Raw genomic sequence first — 23,603 nt, 5'->3', positions numbered from 1 at the left:
CCAGCACTCAGGGCAAGGGTGAAGGGGTTATCACCTGACCCCAGAAATGCCTGCAAACACACCCAAAAAAGAGCAACCCTCAGAGAGCCTCTTTTTCAACACCTGCCTCAATTCCTAATTATCCCATTTATTTCCCCTAAATAACAACTCAGGCTCTGCTGTGTACACTCACCGAAATCGTTTTGCTTTATTGCATATTGCCGTCTTAGAAAATGTACAGTCTCATAACATTACACAGCATTTCCCACTAGCTAGAACTACTAACATCCTTGCACCTAACAGACTACCTTAGTCACTACAAAGCTAATAAGGTCCAAGACATAAACTTTTGTTTACAAATCATTATGGATTTTTTTGTTGTTTTGTTTTTGGCATTATTAAAAAAAAAATCATCTTTAAAATACACACCCAAGAGAAAAGAGTGGCTACTTACACCAGCACCAATCTAAAAGTAGTTTTCAACAATGGCACATGGAATTACCTGCACACAGCCTTTGTATTTATTTATAGAGATATAATATTTTTTTCTTTTTTTTCTATTTTTTTTGAAAGAAAACAAAGAAATGGCAAAGTCAGCCTGATAATCAGGCTGTTGTAAAACAATTTAAAAAAAAATAACAACCCAAGAGGTTTGGAAGGGCAAGAGGAAATCTGTCAGGAAAGGTCCTGATGTGGCACTGGGGTTGCAGAGGCAGGAGCCGGGGTGGGTGCTGGCACCCAGGGCCCCGGGAGGAGATTGCCCTTTCTGACCCCACCACCTGCCCAATTAAACACGTGTGACCAACCATTCCTTAAACCATCAGAAGCCAAACTTTTTCTTTTTAACCTTTTTTTTTTCCTTCTTATTTTATATATTTTCAATTCCCCCCGTAGTCCATTCCCTCAATTGTATCAGCCCCATTTTTTTCAGCCATAAATAAAAAATATAAATAGAGGCACTTTAGTTAAGGAATAGTATTATCATTACCTTTTGTCTTTATTTCCCCCTCCTTCTTAAAGCAAAGTGCTTAACTCCACCTTTGAACATAATCTGCAGGTTTTGCAGCTGCTTGGCTATGAGGTGCTGGACCTTATTTATTTTTGCACTTACCTGCTTTATTTATTACTGCTTTAAATGCTACTCAGAAAAGTATTTTCTTCTTTTTTTCTTTTTTTTCTTCTTTTTTTTTTTAAATCTACAGTGCGTTAAACGTTGCAATGAAGAAAAGAACAAAATGGTAAAACCACAGCTCTTGACAACTCTGCTTCGAGAGAGATTTCACAGCTTTCACTCAGCACACAGACCCCATGGCCTTCAGGTGCTTAGAACCATATTTTTTTTTTTTATACAAATTAGTTTAAACAGCACTTTTGCTATACAGTACATATAGTTAACTGACATCCCATACTCACCAGTAATACCGATTATCTGACAAAAAAAAAAAAAAAAGAACAACCAACCTTGTTTCAAATAGTGTTAATATCTAGTGCAACAGGGACAAACTCATCTCTCCACAGGAAAAAGAACAAACAAACAAAAAAAAAAGATCACAAAAGTATTGGTGGTATAAAAAGGTTTTGTTTTGCTTTCTTAAAAAACATACCACAAATAAATAAAAGTAAAAAGTAACAGTCCTCTATATACTCAGCATAATTTAAGAATAGAAATGTTAATATGTTAATGGTGGTTATTTTTTATTCTCCAATTCTTAATTTTCTAAACCCTTAAATTATTACTCCCTGAGAGCTCTGAATTACTTTTATTATTGGTTTTTTTTGTCTTTTTCTTTTTTTTTTTTTGGACTGACATCTGACAGGTAGTTCTGCTTACAAATTTGCAATGACAATGAACAGCAAACCAGTCAAAAAAAGGACCTGGCTAAGAGACGAGTGTTTCTTGGCATCACTGCTTCTGTGTGTCCGAGAAAGAAAAAGGAAAAGAAGGCAGGTGAAAGCTGCTGGGTTTTACCCCAACCCCTTTGTATTTCAGAGACCTTTGGTCCTGACCCACCTTGACAGAGGATACAGTTTGTCCCATTGAACAGAAAGCAAGAACAAAAGTTACAACGCAAAAGTTTATGCTCTTCGTCTCCTCCGAGAACCGAACCTTTCCCACCGTCTTGGGCCAGAAAACGTTGCAAAAGTATAAATACATCAGTGTGGCGTTACAGCGAGAAGGACTTTGGGGTAAAGTCTGTCCTTTAGCAAGGTGGCAGCAGGAGGAAAAAGAGCATTTCCCAAGGATGACGGGAAGAGCATCGCTGGGAGCACGCGTGGCGCCGAGCCTGGGAACCAGCGCGAACGCACGGATTGCGAGTTTCTCAGAATAATCACAACAATGAGAGAAAACAAACAAACAAACAATGGATTAAAGTTCAGTCAACTTTTTTTTTTTTTTTGTCTTTTCTTCTTTAAACCGCTCAGCTTGTGTGCAAGGCGTCCCCTGCAAATGGCCCTGGGGGGTTCTGAGCAGGAGAGCAGCAGGAGGCAGCTTCCCCGTTGGCTTTGGGACCATGGGGACAACCGGCGGCTTGGGCTTGGGTCCTCTCTTGCTCCACGGACGCGGCATTGTGCTTGTGCATGGGGAGAACTACTTTTTGGAGTGGGGAGGAGGTGGTGCTGGCACTGAGCTGCCCACACACCTCCCTCCACACCCCCCGACCCGACTATTTACACAGTATCTACACACACACACTCGCCCACAGGGGACAGAGCGTGTGCCAGTGTCACTGTTCCGCTTGGAATCGCAAGGCAGTGTCATGGAAACAACAACAAAAAAAAAGAAACCCAAAAAACCACAGCCACTTCAGAAAGACTGACCCACGTGTCTTTTGCTGGGCTTTGCTGTCAGTTTGTTTCTCAGAAGTTGAGCTTGGTGATGGGCCTCTCGCGGCCGCTCTCGGCCAGCTGGTTGGTGATGCGCTTGCGGTTGCGCTTCAGCTTGGTGAGGTCCTTGTCAAAGACTTCTCCTGAGCGCAGGGCTGACACCAGATCATCGAACTCACCGCTCTCCTCCCCGCTCTCCTTGGCCTTCCTGGCCTTGCGCTCCCGCTCCCGCTGCTCCTTCAGCTGCAGGCCATGGTGGAGGGGAGAAAGAAGGCAGCTCAGTCTCACACGGGTGGTTGTGGTGATCCCCAAACTCATGGAACTCAAGGGTTGTTTCCCACCCCAGTGGTCAGGGTTATTGATAGACCACATCCCTGGAAGTGCTCCAAGGCCAGGTTGGACAGGGCTTGAAGTAACCTTGTCTAGTGGAAGGGGTCCAAGCCCACAGTGAGGGGGTTGGAATAAGAACTGGGTCACTTCTAGTCCAAACCATTCTATGATTCTGAGATTGTGTGATAAAACCCATGGACTCAGGGTCACAGCCCCATGGCTGCTGCTCATGGATCCCCAAACTCATGGAACTCAAGGGTTGTTTCCCACCCCAGTGCTTAGCACATGAGAGCTGGTCAGGGTTATTGACAGACCACATCCTTGCTCCAAGGCCAGGTTGGACAGGGCTTGGAGCAATCTTGTCTGGTGGAAGGTGTCCAAGCTCACAGTGAGGGGGTTGGAACTAGAACTAGGTCACTTCCAGTCCAAAGCATTCTATGATTCTGAGATTGTGTGATAAAACCCATGGGCTGAGGGTCACAGCCCCATGGCTGCTGCTTGTGGGTCACAGCAGCTGACTGACAGCACCATCTCTGCTGCACACTTCAGCTGCAACACCTCCCCAACCCAAGGTCATTACTCAGTAATCAAAAGTGAAAAGCCATTGGGTCTAAGACCGCAGAATCTCCCTTCCTAGCCTTCAGTGCTGCCTGTGCCACCATGGGGACATCATAACACAGCTGCCACTCCCAGATGCCCTGGACGTGCTGCCAGACTCGCTGGTGTGTGCTCACCTGTGCCTCCATGCGTGCCCGGCGCTCCTCCTCCTCCTTTCTCTTCCTCATGTTCTCGTTCTCCTGCTTGGCCTCGGTCACAGCTTGAAGGAACTGGTCAAAGATGCCAAAGAATTCGTCAGGCTGCATTTTGTCTGTGTCTTCTCCAAAGTGCTTCACAGCCTTGGAAAACTGGAAGACAGAAGACAGGGGTGCATCAGTCTTGGATAAAGCCACTGGAGTGGCGAAACTTTCAACCTGATGGAGCAGAGTGAAACACTGCCAGCAGCCATAGCACACAGCAGGGCTTTACCTCATCAAGCCTTGATTTAAAGCTGAAATAAATCACCTGATATGTTACCTGTTGCCCTGCAAGACCTGGATCACTATCAAGCCCCCTCTCCCCATCTTGCCTCTGGCTCTGCTGAGCCTCCCCTGCCCCACCTCTACTTTATTAACTAAGCAGCAGTAAAAACAAGGAAGCAAAATATTGTGGGACTGAAGACATAAAACTAATAGTAAACACGGCAGGGGAAGGGAAACTTGCACTTTTAAGTTTTTCTTTGAAGTATTTTTGGGGTATTATTTATCATTGCCACATGCTCTGCTATTGAAACCAAATGTGTTGGTGAAACTTCTAAAAGAGATTTCTGCCCAGGCTCAGGCACAGCCCTGGGCAGGGAAATAAGGGAGTTTTCCTGCCTCTTGTGCTATTTGCACACCATTAATGTGAGGGAGTCGAATGAGGCCGTAGCAGGGGTCAGGACAGGACATCCACAATCTGCCAACATGTCCCAGTCCCCAAGCAGCCCCCGAGCTGTCCTTGGGACTGACACTCTTTGTTCTCACTTCCAGCCTGAAGGAGACTCTTTGTGCACAGCAAGTTTGTTAAAACTGTGAAGGCACATTCTGGAGATAAGCACGCTTAAAAGAAAAGAAAAACAAAATCAAAGCACCAACAGATTTATTAGTTGCTTTGATATTGCAGGGTAGACCAAGAGGAACATTTTTAAAGCCTGCCTGTATGATTTAGTTTTATTTGCAGGGCTGCCCCTGGCTCTTCAAAAGACATTTTGTGCATTTTTATTTCTTTGTTTACTTAAGACACTTAACACTTCAAGATGCAGGGAGGAATCTAAGAAGTGCCACTATATAAGTCAATATAATTGAGGTTAATCTTGCTGATTTTAATCAAGATGTTACAATTCTCTGCCATGTTACTAGAGATTCTGATGGGGGAGGGAAGGCTGAAAACGCTCTCCTCATGTGATATAAAGTTTATAAAACAGGGATGTTTCTGCTTTCCTAAGAGAAAACAGGAACACAACTTGAATCTGGACATGTGTTTAAACAGCAAAGAGCTGGAGCACTCCACACAGCCCATCCCTTCCAACAACCATGGAAAATTGCTTCAGAGTGGGCTTCCACAGATGCTGGGGACCATGACCAGACCTTCTCCTCCAGACCCAGCCAAGTCAGCAGAAGATTATACACCTTTCAGAGCATTTGTCACCACTTCTATTCTGCAGAGAATATTTCTGCCAGGTTACCATCAGCAGGCCAAAGGGGTGGCCTGGCTTAGCCATGGCCTCTGGGAGGTCCACGATAATGCCCAGGCATGGGTAAGTAGGACAATGCCAGCTGGGTACAGCCAGGGAGAAGGAGGTGAGGCTGGAAAGCTGCTCAGATCTCAAGGACAGACTTTGGTGGCCTTACCAGCTCTTTTGCTTCCGTCAGGAGATCTTCAACATCCGAGAAGCTGAAGCTGGCCAATGTGATGAACTGGCTGACCACAGACACAAACTTGTCACCTGCCTGCTGAACCTGAGACTTCTGGAAGTCCAACTCCTTTGGGGGGAAAAAAAAGGTGAATCTGGTCAGGCCTGGCTGATGAGGGACACAAATACCATTGTGGTATCATCTGGTAACATCATTGGGAGTGTGCCTGAATCAGTGCCAGGGGCTCTGCTGGCACCAGCACTGCTGCTCCCCCTGCCATGCATGACACCCTGGATCACACTGCCTGAACTAAGCTTTTCAGCCAAATCCTGCAGGAAAGCTTATGGAAGCAGGATAATTCAGCAAGACAGTGAGTCCTCTGGGATACTCCCACCATTTCATCACCACTCCAGCTGTGCTGCAGAACTGTTCCCCAACCCTCAGAGGTTTTACAGCCAAGGGGAGACCCCTCTGCACATCACAGGAACTCCTTGGGCATCATCACTAGGCTTACTCAGCCTCCCTTGATGTATCTGACATAAACCATGAGCGTTTAAACATGGCAACTTCAGAGCCAGAACAGCCCTGAGAGGACAGGCACACGTGCAGGGCAGGAAGGAAAGGCAAACACATCTCCAGGATGTGAGATAAAAGCAGCTTCACTGGGAGCTCCCTGGCCTGCCTCCCCAAGGAGGGATGCAGTGCTGCTCAGAGCCAGGCTGGACTGTACTTGATTTAAATAATACTTACAGTCTCCACTGCTCTCAGGCCGCTTCTCAGAGTGTTTATTTCTTTCTCCAGCTCTGTCATGCTGTTGGAAATAGCAGGATGTTAATTTGCAGCTTTTCCCAGCAAAATCTACAGCTCTCTGACCAACTTCACCATGGTTTTCCCACTGAAAAGACCCCAACCATGCCCACACTGCCTCCTTTTTGCAGATCAGCATGTCTCAAGCAGCAGATCAGGCTGACAGCCTCTAAGCTGGGACTAGCTCACAGTGGCTGCAGCTGCTTGTTTCAAAGCAAAGGGGATTGCAAGGTTTAGCAAGCTCAGCAGCCTCCAGCCCTCTCCAAGTGAAAGGATGGCTCAGGAAATCTGTGCTGGGCACAGATTTCTCTCCAGGTCCAGAAGAAGATAAGATCATTGTCCCAGTGCACAGAGGAGAGTTATTCAGGGTACCATGGCTGGGTGAACACCAGGCAAAGCATCCTTCTGAGGAGCAGTGAGCCTTTCACAAAGGGAGACAGCCCAAATATAGAGAAATCAAAATAAATCACCACGTCTGGCACTGCCTTTGTTTACACAAGGCTCAAGCCCCTGATGAGCTTCAAATTCAAGTGCTTATGGGTTTCTACCACTACTATGTCAGGGGAAGCTTTCTCACAAAGCCTCGGTGACCACAGGCTTGATGCCTTTCCAGGGGTGTCTGTGCGAGGGCTGGGGTCCCTGGAAATGCTGATTCTGGGTCATGGGGCAAGCATTCCTGGCAGGTTTAGTCTGGGAAAATGCACTTTTGGGAGCTCTGTGCTCCAGCAGTTCATTACTACTGGTGGGATTGACAGAGGCAGCAGTTTCTGCTTCACAGCTGCAGGACTGGGGGGAATTCAGGGTTTTCCAGAGCTTTAGAAACTTTTTGGTTTTTGCTCTGGATTGGACCAAACCCAAATGTTACATATGGTGTCCAGTTTAGAGAGAAATGATAAAAGTTTAGGGGGGTGAAGAAACCCTCTGTGCAGGCATTTTCTTTCCCACACGTGTGTCTGTGCAACAGCTGCAGGTCAGGAGCATGGGAAAGGCAGAGCCTGCAGCAGCACGGAGCATGTCCCGCTCAGCCATGCCCTCAGCTGGTGCTTGCAAACTGAGCACCACACACCCACAGAACCATGGAACAGCCTGAACTGGAAGGGACTGATGAGGATCTCTAAGTCCAGCTCCTGGTCCTGCACAGGACAATCCCATCCCATGCCTGAGAGCATTGTCCAAATGCTTCTGGAGCTCTGTCAGGCTTGGGGCTGTTACCACAGCCCTGGGAGAGCCTGTTCCAATGCCCAACCACCCTCTAGCTGAAGAGCCTGCACACCAAGATTTGTTTTGTCACTGTGCTCAACCCCTGGCTGATGATTATTTTGCATTTTACACATGAGGATCCTTGTTTTGTCCAACACATATCTTCCCTGGGAACCCACCACTGCTACAAGAGACCTTTGAGGCTTAGAAGACCCTCAAGTCACTGTAAACTCCATGTGTATCTCATAGCATCATGGAATGGTTTGGATTGGAAGGGACCTCAAAGCCCATCCAGCTTCAACCCTGCTGCCATGGGACACATTCCACTATCCCAGGTTGCTCCAAGCCACATCCAGGCTGGCCTGGAACACTTCCAGGGAGGGAACATCCACAACTTGTCTGGGTAACCTGTTCTAACAGCAGCTGTCTCTTCTCCCACTGGATCTTCAGAGGAAGAACTCATCCTTCTCTACAGGATCCCTGCTCCAGCAGAACCACCCCTGACACTGCAGGAGGGCTGAGCCACAATTCCAATGGGACTGCTGCCAACAGCCTGACCCACAGGGTGTCAGGTTGGGTTCTGACTCTGACAGTGTTGTTCTAGTGTACTGCATTGTTTATTTTATCCTTTTTATTTTCTTCCCTATTAAAGAACTGTTATTTCCTGCTCCCATATTTTTGCCTGAGAGCCCCTTAATTTAAAATTTATAGCAATTTGGAGAGGTGGAGAAGGTTTATATTCTCCATTTCAAGAGAAGATCCTGCCTTCCTTAGCAGATTCCTGTCTTTCCAAACCAAGACACATGGGACACCTTCCACTATCCCAGGTTGCTCCAAGCCCCATCCAAGCTGGCCTGGAGCAGTTCCAGGGAGGGAACATCCACAACTTCTCTGGGTAACCTGTTCTAGCTGCATCCTCTCTAAAGGGTTGCAGTTTCAGCCCCTTTTCATGTCCACAGCTAACACAACTGGCTGCAGAAATTTGTGGTCTTTGCTGCTCACATCCCTGAAGCTCTAGCTGGAGTTTAAAACCAGAGCCTCACTGATTTCACAGGTACTTCAGCACATACTTGAGGGCTTTGCAGGGCAACAGAACAGCAGATTCCTCCTGATCTTAAAGGCTCAGGCTGTGTTTAAGGGCTTTGCTGAACTGGGGCAGCCTCTTCCCAACAGCTCACTGGGCAGGGTTAAAAATCTGGTTGCAAACCCCACAAACTCCATGTTGGCAGAACAAGAAGCAGGCAGGATCTGGATGCAGGTGAGTCCCTCCCACAGCTGCCTGGTCCTGCCCGTGCTGCAGGCAGAGCCTCCCTGGCACATGAGGATAAACAGCTGCCCTTTATCTGCAGCCACACCGCAACCGCTTCCTCCCGCATTACTTAATGCACCATTAGAAATTAATTAAATGCTTTTGTGGTGAGATAACAGCAGGAAGCGGCTGCTCCAAGCAGCTCTCCTCCCCCAAGCTCACAAGAGCCTTCACTGCAAGGGCTGGGATTTAAAGCTGCCAGGTGATGTTTGCTCCTGAGTGCTGGGCTGCTCTGGGCCAGTGTGGCCGTGGCAGGGGATACCCAGCCCAGCAGCCAGGATCTGGCCAGGAGGGTGAGCTGGGGTGGGGTGACATGGCAAAGCAGGCTGAAATGAGGGGAGAGGTGCTCCCAGGGCTGCCTAAGTGCCACCTCAACCCTGCTTACTTGACTTTGGCTGCCTGGGGGATGTCTTTTAGCTCCTCGTGCAGCCGGAGCACTTTGGGATATTTCTTTTCCACAACAGTGATGAGATAATGCAGCAAGGTGATGTTCCTAGGAGAGAGGAGCAGAGAGGTCAGTGTGGCAGCATCTTGGGGGGTTCATTGTTCAATCAAAACCCCTGGTTAAACCCCAACTCTAGTAATGAACTATTTGAGGATTTCTGCAAGGATGCTGCTTGATGCCTGTGTGGGGGCATGGGAGGGGTCTGTCCCATGCACAGCTACAGGGCAGAGCAGCCCTGCAAGCAAGAGTTCTCCACAGGAGGAACCCAGGGGAGGTGACTTGAGCGTCACTGCTCTTTACTGATGGATGAGACCAGGCAGGTTTGAGACCTGACCCAGCTCCTCTTGCTCTGTGAATAGAGCTCAGCAGGGTAAAGCAAACCAGGCAATGGCTGCATCAGCATGGGAGAGAGGCAGAGGGAGTTCCTGTGGAGAAAAGCCCCTGGGAATCCTTTCTCTGGCTCTTGGTATCTCCAAGGGGGTTAAAAAGCATTTGGAAGATGACCATCCTAATCAGCCTTGGCTGGAATTTAGCCAGCCCAGGAAGGAAAGGCCCCATCAATCACTGTGCTGATCTGAATTTTGGCTTCCCTTGAAAGCTGTCCTGCTCAAAAAAATGCACACTCACATCACTGGGTGTGCCAAATTGGGCAGCAGGAGGAGGGGACTGCTCCCACCTACCCAAGTCCCAGAGGTAATGCCAAGGACCCCTGCATCCCCCAGCACCCCTGGGGCCCGTGGATGGTACCAAGGATAAGGGCAGGGGCTGCTCACTTGTCAATGCTGGACTTGGTGTCTGCAATCTTGTTGAGGCTGGAGATCTTAAACCCAAAGGCATTGCCCCTCTGGCCCTTGTTCATGTAGTTCCCAAAGGCCAGGACCACCTCCAGGAGCTGCTGGAGGCTGCTGCTCTGCAGCACTGCCTTGGAGCCAGCACGGATGGCTGAAAGCAGAGAGGGGTGGGACATTACCCCCTGCCACAAGAGCCCACCAGCACCCCCCCTCAGTACCCCCAAAGAGTGACCACCAACCCCTTCCTTCCCCTCCCTTCCCCTTCCCCTTCCCCTTCCCCTTCCCTTCCCTTCCCTTCCCTTCCCTTCCCTTCCCTTCCCTTCCCTTCCCTTCCCTTCCCTTCCCTTCCCTTCCCTTCCCTTCCCTTCCCTTCCCTTCCCTTCCCTTCCCTTCCCTTTCCCTTTCCCTTTCCCTTTCCCTTTCCCTTTCCCTTTCCCTTCCCGCTCCATCCAGGCTCATCCTGGCACAGAGGATGCCCTTCCTGGGAGTGATCCCTGTGCTGGCACACACAGGTCTTTGTCACTTGCCTTCCACTTTGGGTTTGACCTCTGCAACTCTCTCTGCAAACTTCTTCTTGAAGTAGAGGGATTGCAGCCTTTGCTGATAATGGTTTATCCTGAAAACAAGGAGGAGGAGGAGCAGGCTGAGCTTTGCTTGCTCCAGGCAGAGCTCTGTTGCTGCACTGCTCACAGCTGTGTTCACAAAGCACGCTTGAGCCAGGGTGATTAAAAAATAATGACCCCTTTTCTCCCTGAAACTGTGCTGGGATGGGAAAAAATGACAACTGAAGGTACAGCTGTCCTAGGGTGGATCCCCATGGGTTTTTAAGTACATGCTTGAGCCTATCCCCTGAACTCAGCAGGTTCAACAAGTGCATCTTTACACCGCACTGGTAGGAACAAACAGTTCTTTCACAACCACTCCTGAGCAAAGGTGCTGATGAGGTCTGGGCTCCCTATGGCTTTGTGATGAGCTGCAGCTGGAGAGAGGCTCACCTATGACCAGAACTAATGAAACTGGACCTCCTGATCATCAAAATGATGGACTGGGCTGGAAAGGCCCTTTCCTGGGCAAGTCAGTGATGGCTCTTCTTGTGTCAGTTGTGTTTATGCTAACCAAGATCTCACTTGTATGCACATGGCAGTCTGACTGGAGTCACAAGGACCAAGGACCCACGGGAGACGTGTTCACACACAGAGCCATGAGCTGCACTCTTGTACGAATCAGAGGTGACAAAGACATCACACTCAGTTACAGACCACAAGGCAAAATTAAAAATCAAGGAAAACATTTGCATCAGCACATTGTGCTTTCCAAGGGATGAAGGCATGGGAACAACTCTTGGGTGAGAGCCTGTGAAGAAGAAAGGTGACCTGTGATAGAAAAAGCTAATTCTGAGTGTCAGTGAGCCCTGAGGGCTCAGGTCTGAACTGTACAGCTCCATCCTGCCTGCCTGTGACACTCAGCTAGCACACAGCCCATGCTCAGTTCACTGCTCAGGGAGGATGGGAGCATTTCTATTTTTGATCTCCCAGTGCAATCTCCAATTGTAAAATTCACTGACCTTGCCAACAAGTGACTGGCTTGAAGTTCAGCTAAGAAATTCAAAGAGTCCAGTGCAATTCAAATAAGGAGCTTCAAGATTTTAACCCAGCACCTCTAGAGGATGTGCATGCAATAGATAAGGTTATTCATCCCTGAAGACTCCTAAGTCTTAAATGATTGCTACCAGGAGCAGGAAGAAATGACATTTCCTTTCAGTTCTATATAGTCTCAGGAGCCCTGGAGATGAGTCAGTTCTGAGGTGACAAGTGGGACTCATCTACACAGCAGGACAAAATGTACATACATCAGGCTTGAATATTCATTAGGATGAAAGGGAAAGGAGCACTGTGTTATCATTCTAACAGCAGGTCCCACCTGGGCCACAATGAATCACAGAATGGTTTGGAAAGAACTGAAAGATCATTTATTGCAACCCTTCTGCCCTGTAGGGACACCTTCCACCTGACCAGGTTAGATCACAGAATGTCAGAATCATCAAGGCTGAAAGAGACATTCAGGATTATCCAGTCCAACCATCAACCCAGAACCACCAAAAAAATCCATCTTCCCTGCTCTGTCCAGCTGCTGCTTGTATGGGAGCACAACCCTGATTTTAGCACCACAGCATCACAAATAATCCTTATAATTTGCAGCACCTTGCTTGCCCTCCTGTCTGCTTGGCCCACTCATTTCTTGATGTGAAAAACAGTAAGAAGGGCTTATTTCCCAAGCAGGCTCCATGGAACAGCCACCTCCTGACCAACCCTTGCAGCCAATGGCCACACTGTGTCCCCTGAGGCACCAATCTGCTCATTCCCAATGGACAAAATGTGTCCCCTAAGTGTTCCAGACTGCAAGGCAAGATGTTTTCTATTACCATCTGTATGGCAGCTGTCTTCTGTCAAGTGAGCAGTTTGCCTTAGCTCTCTCTCTGAGTGACCACAATCACTCCTCCCTCCAGGGAGACATCTGCTGATAACAGCTATTGGATGTCACTGCATGGCTGATAAGAACTACAGCATCCCACTGGGAGATGTAAGCCCAGAGGGAGGAGCCAAGCATTGCTACCTGGATATAATCTGGAGATCCTGGAACACGAGCAAGGCTTCTCCACTGGATTTCCCAGAGGAACAGCAGCTGTCTCTTCCACTGGACCTTCAGAGGATGACTACGCCCTTTTCTCCAGGATCCCTGCTCCAACAGAACCATCCCTGACACTGCAGGAGGGCTGAGCACAATTCCAATGGGACTGCTGCCAACACCCTGACCCACAGGGTGTCAGGCTGGGTTCTGACTCTGTCAGTGTTGGTTTAGTTTACTGCACTGCTTTATTTTATCCTTTTATTTTCTTCCCTATTAAAGAACTATTATTTCCTGCTTCCATATTTTTTTTTCCTGAGACCCCCTTAATTTAAAATTTATAGCAATTTGGAGGGGTGGGGAGGGTTTATATTCTCCATTTCAGGAGAGGCTCCTGCCTTCCTCAGCAGACTCCTGTCGTTCCAAACCACAACCCTGAGGCACCAACCTGCTCATTCTCAATGGCCAAACTGTGTCCCTGAGGAACCAACCTGCTCATTTCCAATGTGTCCCCTGAGGCACCAACCTGCTCATTTCGAAGAGGAACCGGTCAGCCTTGGCCATGCGGTCCAGCTCGTGCTTGTGCTCTTCCAGCAGGTCAATGTCTCCCTTTTCAGGAACAAACTTCAGGAGCTGAACAGGTAAAAGCACACCAGTGGATATGAGATCCATGTACACATTTTCAGGAGCTAAAAAGTGATTTATTTCCCTCAGTCTAACACCTTTTCAGCAGTGACCCCAAGGCACCTGTGAAATAAGTGTTATTGCTGTCCCTGTGACCTTCCTCACATTACTCCATCACGTCAGTGTCTCTCCTGCCTCTGCCCTGCCATCACTCAGCTTTTACAACAAATGAATTAAGTCTGCTCCAAGGAGGTTTCAACATCAGCTCTGCCAGAGGAGATGTCAGTCAGGGACTCCCATTTGCTGCAACTCTACTTATTAGTAGATGGAAATTTTGTGAAATGAATCCTCCCACATCTCTGCTCAAAGTGCAATTACCAGCTCAGCTTTAAGGACAGGTGAATAATATGCCTCCAAAGGGATTCAGAGGGAGTGAAAATGGGATTCCCCTTTTGAGGACTGCAAAAACACTGTCAAACCTTTCAAAAACAAACCACTACTGAGCACAAACTTCAAGCTGCAGCCACAAAAAGGTGAAATGGCCCCACCTCAAGGTTCCAGGGCAGACCCAAGTACAGGAATGGCACATGGGGGCCATGCTGCTCCCAGCAGTGATGCCACAACCAAGCTGCTTTCCCACCCACCTGGGTGGCTTTTCAACATGTGGCTGGTAAAAAATTTGGGGCCCAGCACACTCAAAGCTGTGCTTTTGGTCCCAAGCACTTTGCACAGCACTGTCACAGCATGAGGCAGCCACAGAGGAGCAGGAGACACTCTGCCCACCTGTTCCAGCATGTCTTTTGGGAGGTCCTCCTGCTCGTCCATCGTCAAAATCGCTCGCTTGATCTCGTCATTGGAGAGTTTCAGCCTGGGAGGTGGAGGGAAAGGAGAGTTATTCCCAGCCCAGCAGTCAGGGAAGGCTCAGGAACATTTCCTTACAACCTGTGCAGCATGAACAGCTGAACCCCCAGCCAGCAACAGCATCACAAACAGCTCTATCCAGCATGATATGAAGGAGGATGTGTGAGAAATGTGGTAGGATCATGCTCTGCCAAGGCTCAGCACAGCACAGAGCAGCCCTGGCCCTGTTGCAAACAGGGGGTCAAATTCCCCCAAACCAATTCCCTCTCCCCATACTGCCATTCCCTATTTCCCTGTTTAACAGTACTTCATGTAAGGATTGTAAGCAGTATATTGAATATCCAACTTTCAGATGTAACTCCTGCCCATAGCAATGCTGTTCCTGCAGTTCCAGCACCCCAAAGGCCACAGGGCCACTGAGGTTACATTCCCACAGGGAAGAGAGCCCAGCCCAGGCTCAGGAGTGCAGCTCAGCACTGCTCCTGAACCCACTGCCACAACCCTTAAGGACAATCTGGCCAATTTCCACTCCTGTTCTTGGGTTAAAGCATTGTCTCTCCCATTTTTCCTCACCACCTTTGGCTGGAGTCTTCCTCTAGGAAAAAAATTAGAAAGAAATCCAAAATTTGGACAAGTGGATGTTCAGCATCCCAGGAAACCCATCAGTTTGGTTTTCTTTGGAAGGGTAGGGATTCAATGTTCTTGGAAGTGTAAGATATTGGAAAACAGCCTCTACTCCACCTTTTTCTTCCTCTCCTTCACCTAAGAGGAATTGAAGATGCAGCCTCAAATTGGAGATTTCCAAAACCACAGACCACTGTGTCACAGCAAGCAGCACCAGGCTGGGCTTTCCTGGCAGGGATCTTTCTGCCAGCAGCCCACACTGAGCTGAGGCAACAGAGAGATGGAGAGACGCCCTCAGCTCCTCCTGGGCTGCAGCAGCCATTAATTACACTTTAATTTGACTGCAAGGAACCACTCCCTGCAAGGACTTTGATTGCAAAACCACATGTATTTTTCTTATTCTTTGCGTTGTGGTCTATAAAATAATCTAAATTAAATAAAGGGAAAGCCCAGAAACTCCTGTAACTCCATTTACATCCTCTCTCTCCCTCTCATAGCGTGCAGTCATGGTTAAAGCCATTGCAACAGACCCAGCTTAAAAAATGTAATTCCCTGTACTTGCATGCAGAGAAAAACCACAGAGTTGAAAAGACCTGTTTGAGGAACCCTATGTATCAGTGCTCAGTGCTGCCAAGTGATGCTGGAACACTGGATGTGGCTCAAAGGAATGAGCTGAAACCAGAAACACACCCTAGAGCAGGATGTGAGACCTTGGAAGTCAACCTGATCAGCAGCTCAAACAGAAGATGGGGAGCTGACCTGATCACTCTGAGTAACTAAACAAGGAGGGCGTTTTTCACCCCCACATCTCTTCAGGGAGCAGACTGAGACTGAGGAGTTGGCTTCTGGAAGCTAAAGCTGATACAGGAAGGGTTCTGGTCTCTAAGGCCAGGGTAGCAAGAGCTTGGTTTGGCTTGGGGTATTTTGCTCAAGACTGGAAGTGAAGGATTAGCTTTATTGAGACAGGTGCATCTTACAGACCTGGCAAGTAAATCTTCATTCCTTAGGAGCCCATGTTTCTCATCCTGCACTCAGTCCTCTCTGGCCTCCTCCTCAAGGGAGCACCCCAGAGAGGGGCTGGTAATTAAGGAGTGAATTAAAATCTACCTCAAAGGCACTGAGCAGAGGCCAAGACAATTGCTGGGGTCATCATACAAGGAACAAATCCAGAATCGTTGGAAAATATCCCCTCTGCTGCTTGCAATAACAAGCAGCCACATCCTGGGGTCACCCTACTGTCCCCTACAATGGAATTGGCCAGAATGGGACATGATCTGAGGTGGGATGTGAAACTGCAGGAGAACTTTTACACCCAAGCAGAAACAGGAATGCTCAGACCACCAACACCAGTGTCCACCCTGATGAAAAGCAGACACTGGCTAGATCTGGGTATTTGGGGAGGCACAGATGCTCCTGGGAGAAGGGGGTGCTTAGGCAGCTATTCCTCATCCACAGCAAACACCTAAAAAGCACAAAAAAGTACCATGATCATCTCCAGGAGGGTGGGGGAAGACGGGGGTGACTTTTTTAAGCCCTTACTCATTGAAAGCACAGTCAATGGTAAAAACGCATCTAAAAAGAAAGAAGTCGGACAAAAAAAAAAAACCAGCCAACTTTTCTCAGGAATCATCACAATCCAGTGCCAAGAACAAGAGCCTGCTCTCTGCATCAGCAGAGAGCAAGAAGAAAACAGCTTCTCAGACAATTTGATGGGAAAGGGGCCAGTGAAAGCTAGAAGCTTATCTATAACCACAATAATTATCATTGTTGGCAGCAGCTGTCGAAGGCGAGCCGTCTGAGAGGAACGGGGTCACAGGACTTGCTGTCACAGGGATTTAGAGGCAGCAGCCTGGCAATGAGAGGTGACAGCTCACCAGCCCAGGCTGCTTTTGTCAGACCCCGTGGAGGATGTAATAAGTGTGAAGGGGAAAAACAAATTCTGCCAGGAAAGGGACGCGCCCCTCCTGAAAAGCCACATTGATTTGAGGGGGAAAAAAAACGCTGGGAGAGGGGAATCAAACGAGCCATTCACAGCAGGAAAATGATGGAGAGAGGGGTGGGTTTGCATCTGGCAGAAAGCAGGGCTAAAAATACACACCCATGCACAGGGAGCAAAAGCAAGGACGTGGTGGGTTCACAGAGGGAGACACGGCGAGGCACTGACATCAGCAAAGCCTTCTCCAAAGAACAGGAGGAAAAAGCAAGTGTTAAAAATGTTCTTGTGCTGCATTACAAGCTGGAGGAAAATCCAGTGATCTCACTGCGCAGTAATTTCTCCCAAAGCAAGGGAAACAGGCAAAAAAATAAATCTACAGAGAGAGATAAAGTATCTCAGTGGCTGTAATCTTTCCACGCTGTGAGCCAGACAATGCCTGGTGAGCTCACAAATATCTGGGCTAAAACAGGGGCCAAGCCTGCAGCTCCTTTCACATGTGAAAGTCTGCTCAGCCCCACGGTGGCCATGCAAGGTGGGACAGCAGCAGCCCAGCTGCCAGATCAGTCCCTTTGGAACATTTGGGACCAGGGATCCACTGCTCTGCCCAGCTTTGGGATGGGCGGCTGCAGAAGGGTTTGCCCAGTGATACAGAGTCTGCTGGAGATGCAGGAGCTGGACCTGAGAATGCTAAAAGGATTCTTGGGCTTTATCCCTACACCACCTCTGAGACACCTGGCATCAAACCACCCAAAGGGATTTAGGGGAGAGAAGCTCACTTGTGGTCCTGGGGGTACCATGGGATGCACTCCAAAGCATTTCCAAAGCAGCACCTGGGGCAAGTCACTGCAGCTTCAAAGCCACACATCCCTGCATGAGGATGGGCCTGGGGAAAGCCTGAGGACCACCTTGCAGGGCAAGTCTGGTCCTGCTTCTCCCCTAGGAACTGGCCCACAGGGAAAGGCAGGCAGGCAGCAACCTCCATCCTGCCCTTTTTGTGGGATTAGTTACTGGCAATTCATTTCCAGCCACTGCTTTCTTGGAAGAGTTTGCTGGTGAGATGAAATTGAGACCTTCACTCAGTAGGATGTGCAAGATGCCTTTGAAGTTGAGTGCTTGGGTCTCTCCCCTTCCCACTGAAGGACCTATTTGTGTGCTTAACTTCCAAATATACATTTAAACCTCTGGCTGAATCACACCTAAACCCACTCCACACTCAGCCTACCAATGCCAGGAGCAGCTCAGCCCCAAATCCCATCGTTTTACTTGCTAATAGCTGCCTGCCACAGACACACTCATTTGCCTGCTTTAAACTCTGCTTTCATCATCATCCTTTTTTATTTGGACTGCTAGGAAGCACAAAAATCCCCAGAAGCAGCCCAGAGCAGAGCCAGCCAAAACCATTACCCCCAAATGCTGTGGCACTCTCACTGCCCACAGGCTGCCAGCCACCTCTGGGAAAAGCACCAGGGGCTGAGGTACCCACCCAGATGGGTTTTGTTTTGCAGACATCAGCCTCTCCAAGCTTTCTAGGGAAGGAAATCAGCTGGGATGCCCAGACAAGGCACCATCTCCACTTGGAAGAACCAGACAGAACCCACAGCCTGGGAAAATACTGAATTCAGCTGCAAAGCCAACCTGCCAGCCATGCTGCAGCATCCTGGCCAGTCCTGGGTGGCACAGAAGCTTCTGTGCCTCCAGACAGCAGAGTGAATATTTTTAAATTTTACTGATGGTGGATTTATTTTTTGCTGTGTGAGTCAGAAACAAATGGCATTTTCTGCTGCTCTTTGGGTGTTTTTTCACAAGTAGCTACACTGACAGCTCATCCTTTCAGACCACCACAACCTGGTTTCCTTTTTCTCAGGAAATTCAGTCTTATTGGTGCAGTTTATCTTGCCAAAGCAATTTTTGTAATTTTGGCAGCCATTTGGAGATCAGATTAAATTGCTGGTAGCAGTGCTGAGCCTGCCTGCTGAGGAGTGTGAGGGAGGCTGTCAGACCACCAGGGCAGCTCTAAGAGGGGAACATCCCACCCCCAAAACTCAGATGTGGGCAGCAAGGTCCTGCCTGAATTACTGCTGCTCCTGCTGACACCCAGCACCTCCCCAGCCCAGACTGACCCTCTTCAACCACCAGCAAAGAGTAAACAAAACCCAGGCTGAGAAAGATAAGAGGTGAAATCAACTCCCTTCCACCTCCTGTGAAACCTCACTGGATCCCAGTGAAACCTCCCAGCTATCCCAGCCCCCTGAGGGCTTTCCAGGGACACCAAATTGCCACATATCCACCTAATGGCACTGTCCCCCCTCCAGTCACCTCACCCTGAGGCTGTAAGGCTATAGCTGGGTTCAGGTGTCACTGCTCTCCTGCTGCACTGGCTCCTGTCATCAACCAGGGATGAGGAGCACACTCAGGCAGCCCAGGGCAGGGTATTAAGCATCCCCCCACTGTCACAGACATCTTTTATGAAAAATCCTTTCTTTAGGATTTTTTCTCCTGAGAAGCTGAGAGGCTTCAGGAACAAAATGTAAATATTGATTATCTGCTGCTGTGGAATGCAACAGGTGGATCTTTGAGTGGCCCATGCAGTTGTTTCTAATTAATGGCCAATCACAGTGAGCTGGCTCAGACTCTGAGACAAACTTTGTTATAATTCCTTCTTTTTCTATTCTTAGCTAGCCTTCTGATGAAATCTTTTCTTCTATTCTTTTAGTATAGTTTTAATATAAAATATATCATAAAATAATAAATCAAGCCTTCTGAAACATGGAGTCAAATCCTCATGACTTCCCTCATCCTCAGACCCCTGTGAACACCATCACACCCCACTCCCCACAGCAAGGCTTGAACCATACCTGGAGAGGAGGATGTTGCAGTTCTGAGCTCTCCTGCCATCTATGACAGAAAGCTCCTTGACTTTGTGCCGGGAATTCAACGTGTCATCGATGGCATCTTCCTTCTACGAGAAAATAAGAAGAAGAAAAGCCTGGAGAAGAGCCATGGAGCAGCAAGGACATTTAGTACTCTCAGTGTGATACACAGTGGGCCCCATAAATCAGGAGTGGCACCACAGGTTATGGGTAAAACCCCTCGCCTGTGACTGAAACACAGAAAGTCATTTCATAAACCAGAGCTGGCTTTGAAGCCACTGGTTAGAAATGTAAATATTTTCTCAGACAGGGAAGATTTAAAAATCTGCAAACACAGGGGCGCTGCTGAATAAATAAAGGCTGGCTTTCTCAGCATACATACTTGTGATACTTCATTAAACCCTGGCATGGAGGATTTTATTATGGGCTGCTGCACACACTCAGCATTGCTCTTGTTCCTCACCCCTGCTCCAAACATCTGTGATCACCCTTCATGCATCAGCCCTCCTGAGCCAGCTAACTAATACATGCTGTCAGACTTGCAAAAGAAACCAGCAGCTTTTTCAGTGAAATCCTCCCAAAATAAGGGATTTGAAAGCAGGAATTGGTGTGGAATAAGCACCTGTATCTCCTAAGTGGTTTAAACACTTTACCTTCAGATGAGTAACAATAGTGTGGTTGTGGGCAAATGGGCAGATCTACACAACAGCAGCTTTATAGGGCTGCCTGAGGAGTTCATGTTGCCCCAGGTTTTAATTTACCATATTGCATATTTTAGTGAGGTTAATCAATTAAAAGCTGGCTATTCAATCCTTCTGGAAGGAACACAATCTGGAGATGCAAGGTTCTGAACATTACAGATCCACACTAAACATCCATGAGCATGGCACATGGTCGCTGCAAGGGCTGAGAGTGAGGACTGAAATTATCATTTTTTACTCATTTTCTTGTTTCAACGAAGAAAACATGCAGATATGAGAAGCGGGAAGAGAGGCAGGTGATGGAAAAGAAGTCCAAGTCACCCAGCACCAGCTGCCCCTCTCATGTGCCTCGCCAGCTCTGACCAAGCAGAGAGCTTCCACCCATGGGTTTATTTCCACCTTTTGAAAATGAAAACTGCTTAGGGGTAGGAGCTTCTCTGTGGAGTTAAAAATCCAACTCCTGGACTCAGACATTGGTTTCACCTCAGGCCAGACAGCAGAGAGGGTGGGTTCTGCCTCACCAGCCTCCTCACACCAACTTTCAAGCTGCTCCTTCTGGGGATCTTTGTACCTCTCTGATCCAACCCCATTTGTCACACATGAACCCCCCTCAGAAGCAGCCACGTGTCCCCATGTCCCTGTCCCCAGCCCCACATCACACTCCTGCAGGTGCTCACTTACCTGTCTGGAGCTACCATTCACAAAGAAGTCCTACAGCCATAGCAGAAGCATGGAAAAAGGCAGTAAAAACACATGCAGTTCAGTGATCTCAGCAAAACCAGAGGGAACTGAAGCACAGCAAAGGGAAATGTGCAATATGGGGGGGGATTGGCAGCATGGGGGTGCCAGTGCCTAAACAGGAGTGATGCAGGTGAAAATGTGGGTTATGGGATGTGCAGGAGGGCAGAGCTGATGAAGAGGAGGCACTTGGGGGTGCCAGTGCTAAAATAGGGGTGATGCAGGTGAAAATGTGGGTTATGGGATGTGCAGGAGGGCAAAGCTGATGAAGAGGAGGCTCCATGAAGGGATGAGGCCGAGGCACATTGTGCACAGGGGTGAAGAGGGGACATGGGGTGAGGTGGGAGGATGCTGGCCAAGCTCTGCTACTGGCCCAAAGGCACAGCACTGCTCAGCCTGCCATGCCTGGAGGAAAATTGCTGGTTCCTGCACATCTGAGGGACTGAAATGCCAATGTGAGTGCCAGGAAAAACAGGGCTTGTGAGTGGAAATAAGGAGAGGCGCATCTCGCAGCAAATCTGGCCGCAGCAAAACTTCACCAGTGGCCACAGCAACATGCTTCCCCTCGAGTTCTCATCATCCTCCTCGTCCTCCCTGCTTCTGCAGGGCTCAGCAGCCTGGCCCCAGTGCCCACCAGCAGCATGTCCCTCCCCAGACCTGGCTGTGCTCTCCCCAGCAGGCTGGAAGCAGGAGCAGTAGAGCTGGCACCACACACATGTGCACACACACAGAGTTTTCCTTCCCCATCCCCTCGGCTAAGCTCTGCTGATCAAGAATCTTGTGGCTAAAAGCCTCTGGTTCAGTTAAGGCTAAGGACTGGTGTTTCACTAATCAATCTCTACCAGGCAGTCTCATTTGTGGGACAGGCACAAAGCACACCCACAAGCTGCAATGGGTATCTTTATTTTCATTTAACTGGTCCCTAATTAGGAGCTCTTCCTTCCATTTCAGCCCTCAGACCTGCCCCACAATGCTCAGACTTGCTCCAGGCTGCTGGACAGGGAGGACATGGTGGCTTTCTCTGCTCCAGGAGAGGGAGGGCTCCTCATGCATTAAGGTAGAGAAAAGATTCACTACAAAAAGGCCTGAAACCAGCCTCATCCCTGCCCCTATCCCTCATAGGAACTGTGATCCAGCCCCTGCTGCAGGATAGGGTAAGGAGGAGCAGATTTAAATGTGCTGCCACCATCCCCACAAACAATTCCCAGCCCTGCTGTCCCTGGCCCCTGCACAGGCCACTCTCCCTTGCACAGAGGAGCTGGAGCCTTTCCTTCCTTCATCCTTTTTTGGGAGATGAATTCTTTCCCAGCTCACTGCTAAGCCCCTGCTTCAACAACACGTTTTTTTCCACTTGGCCCTGACTCTTTTACATCACTCACTGCTGCAGGACCTGCCAGAACTGCCCTGGCTGTGTCACTGCTGCTTATCAACATCACTCCCAGCCTCTACCCCCAGGAAGACTCTCAAGACATCCCTGACAGAGGCACAAACCCCTGTGTAGTTTAAGCCCTGATGGTCCTGGACTTGCCTTTCTCCTTCACTACATGCACACCCTGCTGCAATACATACACAATAAAATACACACACAGCTGCTGCCAGTTCTCATGCCACAGCCAAAAACTCCTGTTGGATTTTTTGTAAATGCTGCTATTCTGTACAGCTGCAGGGCTCAGACCTTCTCTGGGGACAGGGACATCTGCAGAGCCTTGGCTGGGAGGCTGCAGGCTCTCCTAGCAGCTTCATGAGGCAGGGATGAGCCCCAGGAAGCCCAGAGGGTTCCTGTCCTCCCCACATGGAAAGGGCCCTTCCCAAAAGCTGCAGAGCTCAGCTAATAGCCTGCATTTACATTCCAGCCTGTGATGTGGGAAAAAACATTTAAAGAGATGCTTAAAATTAAGTACATGGTTAAAGCCTCGGGTGTGTGCAGCACTTTGGGATTCCCAGGCGTTCTGGCAGCAAAACCAGACAAATCCCAGCACAGGCAGCCCCACAGCAGCCACCCTGGGGGGGTCAGAGAGCTCTGTGCACTGCATACACCTCTGCCTGCTGTCCCCAAGTGCTGCTGGGGCAGGGCCACAGGGATGCAGCCCTTGACCAGGCATTTCCAGAGCCCTGCTTTGTCTGGGGGCATGGGCACAGGCCCCATGTCCTGGGGATGTTGTGATCCAGGACAAGGGAGAGGCATCACCACTGAGCAAGTGGCTCCAGACAGGGAACAGGCAGGGAGAACCCTGCTCCTCCCTTGCTTCTTCGTGACAGAAACCAAGTTTTGCTAGAGCTTGAAAATGCTGGGAGTTGTGAAACCATTATTATGAGTTCATTGTGCCTCAGGGACAGGCTGTTCACTGCCCCAGCCCCCCTCCATGTACACAGAGCCCCGTGGTTTGCATGTGTGACAGAATCACAGAATGGCTGAGGATGAAGGGTCTTTAAAGATCCTCTAGAGCAACCATGGGCAGGGAACATTCCACTCAACCAGCCTGCAACACTTCCACTTCTGATCTC

The 23,603-nt window shown here is 48.9% G+C and overlaps 1 protein-coding gene across 2 annotated transcripts in view; it reads right to left on the bottom strand.

Moving 5' to 3' along the window:
* Positions 1 to 163: 163 nt before the first annotated feature.
* The window catches only part of DAAM1 (dishevelled associated activator of morphogenesis 1), a 96,068-nt gene continuing 72,628 nt past the window's right edge, over positions 164 to 23,603 (bottom strand). Inside the window, exons 17-27 of one of the 2 annotated variants that reach the window (XM_064713897.1) lie at positions 21,042 to 21,071; positions 19,645 to 19,748; positions 14,152 to 14,236; positions 13,271 to 13,377; positions 10,647 to 10,735; positions 10,102 to 10,270; positions 9,269 to 9,376; positions 6,318 to 6,378; positions 5,565 to 5,696; positions 3,870 to 4,040; positions 164 to 3,048 (exon numbers count right to left, since the gene is read on the bottom strand). In XM_064713897.1, the coding sequence (XP_064569967.1) occupies positions 2,839 to 3,048; positions 3,870 to 4,040; positions 5,565 to 5,696; positions 6,318 to 6,378; positions 9,269 to 9,376; positions 10,102 to 10,270; positions 10,647 to 10,735; positions 13,271 to 13,377; positions 14,152 to 14,236; positions 19,645 to 19,748; positions 21,042 to 21,071 (1,266 nt within the window). In that variant the 3' untranslated portion in view covers positions 164 to 2,838. The remainder of the gene's footprint in view (positions 3,049 to 3,869; positions 4,041 to 5,564; positions 5,697 to 6,317; positions 6,379 to 9,268; positions 9,377 to 10,101; positions 10,271 to 10,646; positions 10,736 to 13,270; positions 13,378 to 14,151; positions 14,237 to 19,644; positions 19,749 to 21,041; positions 21,072 to 23,603) is intronic. The other variant, XM_064713898.1, reaches the window with a different exon arrangement.

Source organism: Zonotrichia leucophrys, chromosome 5 (genome assembly GCF_028769735.1).
Source record: "Zonotrichia leucophrys gambelii isolate GWCS_2022_RI chromosome 5, RI_Zleu_2.0, whole genome shotgun sequence".
Lineage (NCBI taxonomy): Eukaryota > Metazoa > Chordata > Aves > Passeriformes > Passerellidae > Zonotrichia > Zonotrichia leucophrys.
The sequence above is the reverse complement of the archived record's forward strand: the minus strand, read 5'-3'. Positions and strand labels throughout refer to the sequence as shown.